Source organism: Trachemys scripta, chromosome 2, assembly GCF_013100865.1.
Source record: "Trachemys scripta elegans isolate TJP31775 chromosome 2, CAS_Tse_1.0, whole genome shotgun sequence".
In the NCBI taxonomy this organism is placed as follows: domain Eukaryota; kingdom Metazoa; phylum Chordata; order Testudines; family Emydidae; genus Trachemys; species Trachemys scripta.
Genome location: NC_048299.1, coordinates 41,774,798 through 41,787,821, shown reverse-complemented (window position 1 = coordinate 41,787,821; position 13,024 = coordinate 41,774,798). Strand labels below are relative to the sequence as shown.

The following is a 13,024-nucleotide window of genomic DNA, read 5'->3' as shown; positions in this document are numbered from 1 at the left end:
GGATGGGGCGGGGGAGTGCCAGGGGTCTGTCTGGGGGTGGGGGTGTGGATAAGGGTTGGGGCAGTCAGGGGACAAGAGGCAAGGAGGCTTAGATAGGGAGTGGAGTCCCGGGGGGCAGTTAGGGGCAGGGGTCCCAGGAGGGGGCAGTCAGGGGATAAGGAACGGGGGGAGGGTTGGGGGTTCTGGGGGGGCGGGAAGTGGGAGGGGCAGGGGCGGGGCTAGGGCGGGGCTCCTCCCGTCCTCTTTTTTGCTTGTTGAAATATGGTAACCCTATTCAGCATAGATGAGCTTGCCAGGTGGCTGGAGTACACTGCACTCCAAGTAAACTCAGCTGGCATTCAATCCTTTAGGGACCTTAGCCTGTTAGTTTAAACTAACAGCCCCTTGGTGGCTCTGATCTATGACCAGAACTCCAGACAGCAGAGATCCACCCTGAGAATCAACCAGCCATCACTGGCTCTCTCTGGGAGGAAGCATAGGAAAGCAGGGATTGTGATCCATTGTTTTTAATATTTATGTATATATAGATGGGCCAAGGCCTTCAGAAAGAGTGGCCTACAGTTAATCTCCTAAAGCCATACTTAGGCACCTAAACAAATGGCCTGATTTCTAAAGTAGCAGCAGCTTCCAGTGCTGGTCATTTTAAAAGTATCTTATAATATATATATATTTTATTGTCTACACTATTTTATTTAGGAGCTTTAAAAGCAAACTTCAAACAGGAAACAATTATTTTTAAAAAGTTGTCAAAATATCAATTTGGTCTCCATCGTCATATTCACAATGAACGATTTGGTGCTATTCATGTGCATGTTATAATACATTGCCATGTGAGTCATGTAATTAAGCATTTACCATAATTATTATATCAATTTTTGGATGGGAATGTGGCACATCACTTTTTATAATGAGGCTTCCACAACTGCACAGAACTGCTGTCTAGTTTCTATGTACCCTCAGCTGGAATGCAAATTTTGAAATCTACATGACAGGAGTTCCAAGGCTTTATTCCATGAAGGTCAGCCATTGCACGCTTTGAGACTTGAATATGCATTTTTTTTCATAGTAACATGGACATGACTTCGCAGGGCTAGATTCACAAAGGGACTAAGGCACCTAACTGCCACTTTAGGCACCTAAATCACAGAATCAGACCCCAGTGGGATTCACAAAACCCCAGATCAGCTGTCTCTAATCACTCAGTGCCTAAATTTTTGCAATGAAAGTTCCCTAGGCACCTATATTACATGCACACTCTAGCCCTAGACAAGGTATCTGGATGCCAGAGCCCGAGTGTGATGCATGAAGCGAACCAAGGAAAGATAGGTATTCCTCCATCTAACCTGCCTGTGGGGCCTGATCTGGCCTACTGGATCAGACTGCTGTGCGGGGCTTACACAAAACTAGGAAAAGGGGTTGAGCTCCCACATAATTTTTAGCCGAGTCATTAAGGTATTCACCTGGGATGTGGGAGATCCCCACTTCAATTCCCTTGAGAGGAAGAAGGGTTTGAATAGGGGTCTCCACACTCTCAGGTGAATGCTTTTAACACTGAACTATGGAATAGTCTGATGTGCAGGATCCCTCAATCTTTCCTGTGGAAGCTGTTCCACTTTGAAAAATATAAATATAGCATCATTGGCTGAGAGAGAGAACAAGCACAAGAATGGCCCTGTAGCCTGATGATTAGCCCACTCACCTGGGATGGAGAGACCCTGGATCCAGTCCCCCTGCACTAATTATTTTTAAAATTATTTATGCAGGTGGAACAGTGATATTGAGGGAGCCACACATCAGAATTTAGAATGTTTAGAGTGCTCTTCTGAGAGGTGGCCAACACCTGCTCAAATCCTTTCTTCCCTTCTGGGGGAAGGGAGGGGGTGGGTGGATTTCAGTAGGGGGTCTCCCACATCCTAGGTAAGTGCCCAACCACACGGCAAAAAGTTATGAAGGTGGTCATCTTCCTCCTCCTTCCCACCCCCAGCCTCTTGAAAAAAATGGCATAGATGCCTAACACCAAGAGCGGGTTTGCAGCTGGGAAGCCCAATCAGAGGCGACACCTCCATACAGCCCAGACTAAGGCATGGAACTCCCTGAGAGAGGTGGAGCTTAAGACACGCCCCTCTCCTACGCATCTCCCATTGACTATCTCAGGGGGGGATCTGCCTAGCATGCTGGCTTTTATGAATCACCAGTCTTAGGCAGAGCCGGCTCCAAGCAACAGCTGAGCAAGCTGGTGCTTGGGGTGGCAGATTGTTTGAGGCGGCATTCTGCCCAATCCTAGGGCGGCACGGCCGCTTTTTGTTTTTGTTTGTTCCGCTCCAGCCGCCCTGTAGGGGGTGGCAGCGCGGAGAACCAGAGCACCCTACAGGGCAGTCCTCTTCCTTCCCTGCCCGCCGACCGGAGCGGAGCCCTCGCGGCAGGCGGCAGCGCAGCGGGAGGGGCCACGTGGCAGCGCCCCTGCTGTAGCCCTGGCAGCCCCCTTCTCTCTCTCTCCCGCCCACTTCCCCCCCCCCCACCCCAGCCAGTCCCCCTGCACCCGCACTGCGGCCACACCGCAGGTTTTTGGTTTTTTTTTTGCTTTGCCGTTCTGGCCGCCCTGTTTTTTTTTTTTTTTTTGCTTGGGGTGGCCAAAAAGCCAGAGCCAGCCCTGGTCTTAGGTTCCTGTCTCCTTATCACTGGCAATGCATTGTGTGTGCAACAAACTCAGCCTTTGTGAATCCCAGGGATTTTCTGGGTGCCTAAAAGTTAGGTGTGACAATGCTGAGTGTTATGCATCAACTCCTGGAGAAGTCTCTTTCCTGAGTTTGTCTGCTCTTCATCTGGCCTGGATGGGATCACTGGGTCAATCTCACCTAAATAGTTTTGAGGTCACCATTTAGTTTCCTTTTATTCTCCTATAGGAGCTTTTATTTCTCAGCAAGATAGGGTTCAAGTGCCTACGTGGGAGTGCTGCTCCGTGACTAGCAGTAAGTTTGAAGGTGGGGGGGTTTAGTGGGAAATCTCACTCCGAAACTTTGGCATTCCCATCTCACATGCCGTATGGATGGCAACCACCAGCCCTTCCTATGGACTTAGGCATCCAGGCATCACCAGTGTGACATAGCTGAGTTCCTGTGGCTCAGGTGGCTGGAAAAATTAAGAAGCCCACATGATCTCCCATCACTGAGCAGGCGAATTAAGTCTCAGCACTTGACTGTAAAGCTATTGTAGGAAAATATTCTTGCACTCAAATAGTTAAACTGTTTCATTAGTTATGTGAAACCCACAAAGACCATTAAAAAGCATTTCAGTGATACTTTTTAGCTTTATGTTTCAGACCTATTGTTTTCCTAACATTAATTATTCACTGGGCCGTCGGTATAATTAAAATGCATAAATTAGAATGTGCATGCAATAGTGCTAATTATGCAGAGATGATTTCCCTGGAAGTCAAGTATTGGGGACAATATATTCTTATTGTAAATTTGTAAAAAATGCAAGTTTCTGACTCACTGGCAACCAGCCAGATCATAATTGTTTTTTTTCTGGTTAAGAACTGTCAAGTACATGTTTACAGCTTCATCACTGCGTGCATAGAATAAGCAGCCTAATTGTTTGAGGTGGGCTACATTATTCGCTCTGAAACACAACTGAAACTGCTGTTCACGAGCATTCTAAACTGTCAACTTCATCTTTCTCAGCAGAAATTAATACACAGTTCCCTTACCATAAAGATGTTTTTAAAAAAGCAACAAGGCAGCTTCCAGGTGCAGCCGAAGATAATCACAACTACCTCCATTGCCTTATTGCGTAATTATGCTTCTCTGCCGTGAAAAAAGATATAATTTCCTGTTTGCTTATCGATCAGATGCAGGGAAATTGAATGCTACAGCACATACTTTATAAAGGTCACGGATTTTCTTTCCTCACAAAGGAGTTAAAACTTCCAGTGCAACATTAAATTGTGTATAGTCAAATGAATTTGCACTTCCAGAAAACTAATACCATTTCCTCTGTTCTGCAAAGAACAATGCTCATGTTTGGGTGCAATAAAAGAATCGTGTGAAGGAAGGCATGCCAAATCATATCTGACATTTTATCTGCTAATATAAAGCCTGATTCCTTCTTAGATCTCTCCTAAGTAGCTCAAGAAAATAGTAAGAAAAAGCTTTATATTATGTGTCTGAGGAACATCAGATTCGCTGGAAATGTGTGTCACAACCTAATAAACTTCATTCTGGGTCACAGGGTTCATCTTGGTGAGATGCAGGCGTGATAAAAAACCATAAAGGTGGTAATTCTTGACACATGGACAGTCTGCAGCTAGCAGCAAGTACAGGAGGGTATGATGATGATGCAATCATTATAAGTAGAAACTCTTAGACCCAAAGGGTTAATTACCTAGTGTATTGCTGAAAGGCAGATAATATGCTGTATAAGGCTATGGGAATGTGTAAAATATATGTGAATGATTTTCTTGGTAGAAACCTGCAGAGCTGCTCCATTTGTAAAGATAGTAATTACATTCACATCAATTTAGCCCACAGATGCATATTACTGTAATAAATGTTGATATATTGTATTAATTTACAGTGAATCCATCCATTGTGCATTAGACTGGAAGTGCTTTCACTTAGCAGTTTCTTTAGCTGTTGCTCTTTATTGTGAAAATGCAATTAATGGTATCTGACATTTCATTTTCTAATATAAGGAAAATCAATGAAAAATACTTTGTAACTGAGTTTTCAAGAATGTTGCTGATGACACCTAGTCAATTAGAAATCATTTATTAAATTCCGAGTTTGTAATAGATATTTAATAGACTTGCATGGCCATTAAAGAATGCTGACCTAGACAATTTTACAACTTGTTTCTGAAATTGATCACAAATATCTCTGCTCTATCCAAGTGGACTAAGGTGATGAGCAGGTCAGTTCACTGTATGAAACTTGCAAAGGCAGTTTTTTGTATTAGTTTGGACATTACTATAAATATGTTCTGATGGAATAAATACAAATTAATGTCAATCTGTTTCCTCACTTCCTCAGGGAAGTGAGGAATACCCACCTGGGGAAGTGAGGAAACAGATTGACAGAGCAAGACGGGTACCCAGAAATCACCTACTACAGGACAGGCTCAACAAGGACAATAAGAGACCACCACTGGCCATCACATACAGCCCCCAGCTAAAGCCTCTCCAGCGCATTATCCACGATCTACAACCTATCCTGGAAAATGATCCCTCACCCTCACAGACCTTGGGAGGCAGGCCAGTCCTCGCTTACAGACAACCCCCCAACCTGAAGCAAATACTCACCAGCAACTACACACCACACCACAGAAACACCAACCCAGGAACCAATCCCTGTAGCAAACCTCATTGCCTACTCTGTCCCCATATCTACTCTGGTGACACCATCAGAGGACCCAACTACATCAGCCACACCATCAAGGGCTCATTCACCTGCACATCTACTAATGTTTATGCCATCACGTGCCAGCAATGCCCCTCTGCCATGTACATTGGCCAAACCGGACAGTCCCTCCGCAAAAGAATAAATGGACACAAATAGGACATCAGGAATGGTAACATACAAAAGCCAGTAAGTTAACACTTCAGTCTCCCTGGTCATTCTATTACAGATTTAAAAGTCACTATCATTGAACAAAAAAACTTCAGAAACAGACTTCAAAGAGAAACAGCAGAACTAAAATTCATTTGCAAATTTAACACCATTAATCTGGGCTTGAATAGGGACTGGGAGTGGCTGGCTCATTACAGAAGCAGCTTTTCCTCTCCTGGAATTGACACCTCCTCATCTATTATTGGGAGTGGACTACATCCACCCTGATCGAATTGGCCCTCTCAACACTAGTTCTCCACTTGCGAAGTAACTCCCTGCTCTCCATGTGTCAGTATATAATGCCTGCATCTGTAACTTTCACTTTATGCATCTGAAGAAGTGAGGTTTTTACCCACGAAAGCTTATGCCCAAATAAATCTGTTAGTCTTTAAGGTGCCACCAGACTCCTTGTTGCTTTTGTAGATAAAACTAACACGGCTACCCCCTGATACTGTATGTATTTGCTCATCCTTCAGCATATGCTCAGACACCCACTTTGAAAATTCCATGTATGTTTTACTCCATCATGTGTCCCATCCTAAAACATCATGCAGTTATCTCAGAGAAATGGGGTTTTCCTTTTGTAACCTGTCCTTTAAATCGGCATCTGTACTCAATGACTGGAAGATAGCTAATGTAACACCAATATTTAAAAAGGGCTCTAGAGGTGATCCCAGCAATTACAGACTGGTAACTCTAACATCAGTACCGGGCAAATAAATTGAAACAATAGTAAAGAATAAAATTGTCAGACACATAGAAGAACATAAATTGTTGGGTAAAAGTCAACATGGTTTCTGTAAAGGGGAATCGTGTCTTACTAATCTATTAGAGTTCTTTGAAGGAGGTCAACAAACATGTGGACAAGGGGGATCCAGTGGACACGGTGTACTTAGATTTCCAGAAAGCCTTTGACAAGGTCCCTCACCAAAGGCTCTTATGTAAATTAAGTTGTCATGAGATAAGAGGGAAGATCCTTTCATGGATTGAGAACTGGTTAAAAGACCGGAAACAAAGGGTAGGAATTAATGGTAAATTCTCAGAATGGAGAGTGGTAACTAGTGGTGTTCCCCAAGGTTCAGTGCTCGGACCAATCCTATTCAACTTATTTATAAATGATCTGGAGAAAGGGGTAAACAGTGAGGTGGCAAAGTTTGCAGATGATACTAAATTGCTCAAGATAGTTAAGACCAAAGCAGACTGTAAAGAACTTCAAAAAGATCTCACAAAGCTAAGTGATTGGGCAACAAAATGGCAAATGAAATTTAATGTGGATAAATGTAAGGTAATGCACATTGGAAGAAATAACCCCAACTATACCTACAATATGATGGGGGCTAATTTAGCTACAATGAATCAGGAAAAAGATCTTGGCGTCATCATGGATAGTTCGCTAAAGATGTCCACACAGTGTGCAGCTGCAGTCAAAAAAGCAAACAGGATGTTAGGAATCATTAAAAAGAGGATAGAAAATAAGACGGAGAATATCTTATTGCCCTTATATAAATCCATGGTACGCCCACATCTTGAATACTGCGTACAGGTATGGTCTCCTCATCTCAAAAAAGATATACTGGCATTAGAAAAGGTTCAGAGAAGGGCAACTAAAATGATTAGGGGTTTCGAACGGGTCCCATGTGAGCAAATATTAAAGAGGCTAGGACTTTTCAGCTTGGAAAAGAGGAGACTAAGGGGGGATATGATAGAGCTATACAAAATCATGAGTGATGTAGGGAAAGTAAATAAGGAAAAGTTATTTACTTGTTCCCATAATACAAGAACTAGGGGCCACCAAATGAAATTAATGGGCAGCAGGTTTAAAACAAATAAAAGGAAGTTCTTCTTCATGAAGCGCACAGTCAACTTGTGGAACTCCTTGCCAGAGGAGGTTGTGAAAGCTAGGACTACAACAGCATTTAAAAGAGAACTAGATAAATTCATGGAGGTTAAGTCCATTAATGGATATTAGCCAGGATGGGCGAGGAATGGCCTCTGTTTGTCAGAGAGTGGAGATGGATGGCAGGAGAGAGATCACTTGATCATTGCCTGTTGGGTTCACTCCCTCTGGGGCACCTGGTATTGGCCACTGTCGGTAGACAGGATACTGGGCTAGATGGACTTTTGGTCTGACCCAGCACCGCCATTCTTATGTTCTTATGTTGTCCTTATATTTTCTTCTTCTTCAACAGCAGCAAGTACTGCCAATCTCAGCTGACTTTGGGAAGAAGGCTCCCAAGCTTCTCCAAACAAGTCTCCCTTTCCTATCTTTCTGCACGTAGGGTATTCCCACAGAGTCCTTAATTGCACATTTCCATCCGCTGCCATTTACCACTAGAATGCTGACGTCTGAAAAGTGCAATGCTTTTAGCAAGTCTTGCATATCTTTCAGACTTAGAAACCTGCTGGAATCTTTAGGCCAGCTCTATCAGAGAGCTTTCCTTTTAACAAATAAATGGCAAGCCCATTCCTAATTTATCTGCTTTGAAAAGAATTTCTTGATGGGCAGAAAAATATTTCTTGGACTGCTATATTCATCCAGAGGAAGTCCTCAATAAATGTGATAGTCCCATGATACATTTATTGTGGGATCTCAAAGTAGACAAGGACATCTTAGTGGCACCACAGTTAATTTATTGCACCAGGAAAGTTACGCTCATTTTGGGACCTCTGTTGAATTAGATAATTCTATATATAAAGTTGACAATCAGCTATCACTACAACTATTCATTGTGGAACAAAAGTAATATTTTCAAAAACACCTAAGTGACTTAACTTAATTCCCATTTTCAAGAGTGGCTGAAAGTCAAAGGGATTTAGGTTCCTATATGCCTAAATCTCATTTGAAAACGGGACTAAGGCTCAAAACGTCAAAGGTATTCAGGCACCTGACTCCCAGTGGAAGTTAAGGCAAATATAGGAGTTAGTGCCAATGAGAGCTAGATGACTAAATGCCTTTGAAGATCTGGGCCTAAGTTTCTTTTGGTGCTTTTTGAAAATTTTACCCCAAATCTTTAAGTCCTAACTCAATTCTTACTGCATCTAAACTTCCATTGACTTCAGTGAAAGTTTTACTTGAGTAAGAACTAAGTAAGGATTTCAGGGCTTAGAAATTCATTGTATTGAAAGTATCTACACCTATTGCTTTTTTTAAACTGACCAAATGCTATTGCACATTTCTTTAAATGTAGAACTTCATAGAATCTATGACTCCCTCCCCTCAGGATATTCTAATTTTCATTTGGTTCCACTGCATCTCTTTTCCTTGGAATATCACTTTATTATTGTATCTTCTGCTCAGCTCATTTCTCCAAGCTTGCTCAGAGTCATTTAATGGTGAAAATTTATTTTCTCTGATCTGCACTCTGAATCTATATTACATATTCTACACTTGTGAGAATCCTCCATGAAAACAAGTATAGAAAGCAATGTTTAGCATTTATTTGACTCCTCAAAGCCAAAGTTTTTCTGTACGTTAACTATTTGCATGGGCAGCGGGTGGAGACCCCCTCTGGGGAGGTTAGCCCCCGGCTCTGCCCCTCCACCTGCACCCTCCCCATGGCCAGAGCCCCAAGACCCCCTGTTCCATCTGCCCACCCCCCATGGCTGGCGCCACAAGCCCCCCCACACCCGGAGAGTGCCCCCTACCAAACGCAGGAGCCCCGGGCCAGCCGAAGCCCCAAGCCTCCCCCCCACCCGGAGGACCCCGAGGCTGACTGAAGCCACACCGTACCTCCCCTCCCCAGACCCAACATGCCCAGGGGAAATTGGAAAAGCATCTGTGTTACAAGACGCTTTAATATGCCCCAGGCAGGTTCCGGGGCAGCTGAGAAGGCAGCATGTGCCACCTCAGCCATCCTGGAACATATATGGGGCATAATAAAGCAAAAACTTCGCCACCAAATTTGCAACCGGGGGTTTGGCGGCCGTGGCAGCCTATTATACCCACCGCTTCATAAGGGGAAGATCTTTGCCCTCACTTTGGTATCAGTCTGGAGAACCTGTTTTGGCTTCAGTGAATTACTTCAGATCGGCAACAGTGTGACTAACTAAGAATATGGTCCAATAAGACTACTCCCTCAAGTCAGGGCAACTCGCATGGGCAGAGATTTGCACACCTGTTATGCAAAAAGGGCAAACTAAAAACAAACAAACAAAAAAACTGCAAACAGTAGCGACATCATTCACTTTTTCTTTAGAGTCCTGCTTTTGTGCACACTGTTGATCATGACATTATCATCGGTTGTTACCCAGGGTTTTTAGAACCCAAAGCAGTGGTAACTTAGCTGTTTCACTCCAGGCAGTGTCAGGAATAAATCAATAGGACCACAGCAATTCTGTCTGATGAAAGATGAATACAAGTAAGCGTGCTCTTCTCTAAAACTACAGTTTATTAGATTGAAGCACACACAGACATAAGCATAAGTTTAGAACATCCCAAATAATTAGCTAGAATCTGAAATGGTATTGAGTAATTATGGTAGGTCCGCGATGGCTGGTCGCTTCCCTGCCAGGGAGTAAGGTGTCAGGAAAAAGGTCTCTCAGGATAGCTTCAGAGGACTGCTCCAAAGTACACTCTATTATCTAGTCTTATAGCTAACTTTTACAAAACACACAACTCAACCCTACTGGGTCATCACCTCTCCTAACTCCTTCTTTCCTCCCACTTCCTCTCCCCCCACACACACTCCTGCACAGCAAGCAGGAGTCTCTGGGAGCAGCTCCAAGGTAGAGGGCAGAAGCAGCACATGGCAGTGGGGGGAGGGACAGCTGAGCTGCCAATTGGTAACCTGCTGGGCAGCTACAGCACAGGGAACTTAGGGGAGCAGGGAGCTGATGGGGGGGCTGCCGGCCTACCCTGGTTACAAGCCCCCACCAGCTGGCTGCAACGGGCTGCTCTTCCTGCAAGCAGTGGACAAAGCAGGTGGCTGCCAAACAACATTAGAAGGGAGCGTTGCACAACTTTAAACGAGCATGTTCCCTAATTGATCAGCAACGAAACAATGTTAACAAGGACGACTTTAAGTGAAGAGTTACTGTAATATGGTGGCAATTAGCTTGATCAAAATCTGGGGTACACATAACCCTCTAATCAGGGCAACATAATTTTCCATTTAAAGTCAATTCCTTCAATTTGTTCCCCATCTAATCCTCTCTCCCCTCCTCTTCAGTGATCTTTTTTTTTTACTTTTTCTCTGAGAATCCAGCATTATCAGTTAATCTGAAGAGAGTCAGTCCTTTTCCATTTATCTCTTAGCATTCTAGTTCTTCTAACTGCAATTCTTATAGTACAATACACATTCCAGCACAGTATTTAATAGCCTGAGTGATATTGTATCTCATTGTCTGATACCTGTTTTTGAGCTGAAAACCTACTTGACATAATTTTAAGGTCCTCATACATTTCAACCCAACACTTTGTTCTATGTATAGAACATAATGAATTTTCTCTTATATGTAGTGTCTTTCATACTCAAGTTAGTGCAAAAGTACTTTACGATAATGAGCTAGATACTGGTTGTGAAGTAACTGTGTAGGCAAATGCAGCATCCATTATGCTCTGAGCAATAGTTAGCACACAACCCTTTTTTAAGTGCCTTCCTCATAAAATATAGGCTAATCATATCAAATAGCTTTTTATAGTCCTTAAACATCAATAACTTAAAACATTTACATTCGCTTCCCTTTAAAATAGTTTGATTCAGACATTGCAGATACTGTAATACTAAAGCCAATTCAAATAGACCAATTCAATGCCATAATTGACACTGCCTTGTATCTAATGTCTGTGGGATTTCCTTGCTCAGAGCCATAGTGGACAACTTGTAAATTTGTGATAAAAGACTTGTCAACTATTAATAAAGCCATTTTCTTTTTGCATAATATGTCTAATATATTTTCACTCTACTTTGGAAACTTACCTTTAGTCTTAGCATCTTGTGTTATAAATTATCATCTCATTTAATTAAATACATATAGTCCATCTTCTCTTGTACCTTTCCTTTGTAAGACTGACTTGTCTGCATGTTGTACTAAATTTGATGAAAAACTTTTTAATGAAAACCCAGTATAACTTGTGTATTAGCTTTACACTCCTGCTTACAGAATTTTCTGCAAAAGAAGTGGCCCAAGTAGTGACCAAACTCTACACGTCCCCAAAGTTTGGGAATGCCCATATAAAAAGGAATTCGGTTCAGGCCCATTTCTAATTTGTGGTCATGCAAAGCTCAAAATGGTTGTGGTAAAGTAATTGAGTAAAGTACTCAATTCTGCAGTCCTTCAGGTGGGCAAAATTCTCAGAGGTCAACCAGAGAAATAACATTATTCCTTCCCAAAATTAAAGCATAAGGTTTGTTGGAGATCCAATAAAAACTGTAATAGTATTTAAAATGTTATGGAAAGAAAGGGATCTATTCTGTCCCTTTTAAACCAAACCATATCACCAGCTGACATCACCAGCACCTTAGTCAATTAACTTGAATCTGAGTTGCAATCTTATTTCAACACTGGAATTGCTGATTAACTGCACCATTCTGGCGGTGACAGAATAGAACGCTGTAAAACCCTCTGTTCAAGAGCCCTTAAGCAGAGGAACAATTACCCAATATTTCCCTCTTGGAGGAAAAGAAAAGCCCAACTCTGTCTATCCCTGACAGGATGTTCAGGCATCAAGAAAACCTTATGGTCAAAAGTAGCAATAACAGCTGACAGATTTAAAGGAATCATCACGGACACTTAATCTTCACCCACTGCCTGTAGAAGATCATTGATCGAGACAACCAATTCAGTCTTTCTGTCATACCCAGGCCTAAAGTGTAATTGACAGTGATCAAGTAAATCTGAGAACTCCACTTATTGTCTGAGTTTTCTTCATTACCTCCTCCTCAGTAACTTTCCTCTAACAGGGAGATTTAGAGATATGGTGACAACTGAGATTCACAGCCTCAAGAGATGGGTTCTTCAGTGAGGACTGAGAGATAACTTCTTTAAGATGTGCTGGCATTGTGCCCTCCTGAAGGCAGGTACTTACAATCAACTCCAATATTAGACTAGATTTAGATTGTTTTTTTTTTTTGTTGTTGTTCCCAGATGCTGCCTTCACATCCTGTCTGAAGAAAGGGGGCTGGATTTCCAATGAAATAGACAGCAGAAGCATACAAAAAGCTTTGAGTTGATAGGGAGTGTCCGAACTGCTATGTTGCACTCTATCATAGGTTAATGGTGCTTCTTCTTAAAGTGATTGGCCACCATGGATTGCACTCTTGGTGCACATGCTCCCCATGCATGCAAGATTGAATTTTTCTGGTCAGTGGTGTCTGGCTCTGTACCTGACCTGACATGGTCTCACACTCCTCATCCAAGAGCAGAGTGGGCCCAGTCAGCCTTCAGGTCCTTCTTACTGTATCTAGCAACAAGGCAAA

General features: G+C 42.7%; 1 protein-coding gene across 1 annotated transcript in view; it reads right to left on the bottom strand.

Moving 5' to 3' along the window:
- Positions 1–11,539, bottom strand: part of ZNF804B (zinc finger protein 804B) — a 60,825-nt gene extending 49,286 nt beyond the window's left edge. The window contains exon 1 of the mRNA XM_034759346.1: positions 11,525–11,539. Within this exon, the coding sequence (XP_034615237.1) occupies positions 11,525–11,539 (15 nt within the window). The remainder of the gene's footprint in view (positions 1–11,524) is intronic.
- Between the last annotated feature and the right edge of the window lie 1,485 nt (positions 11,540–13,024).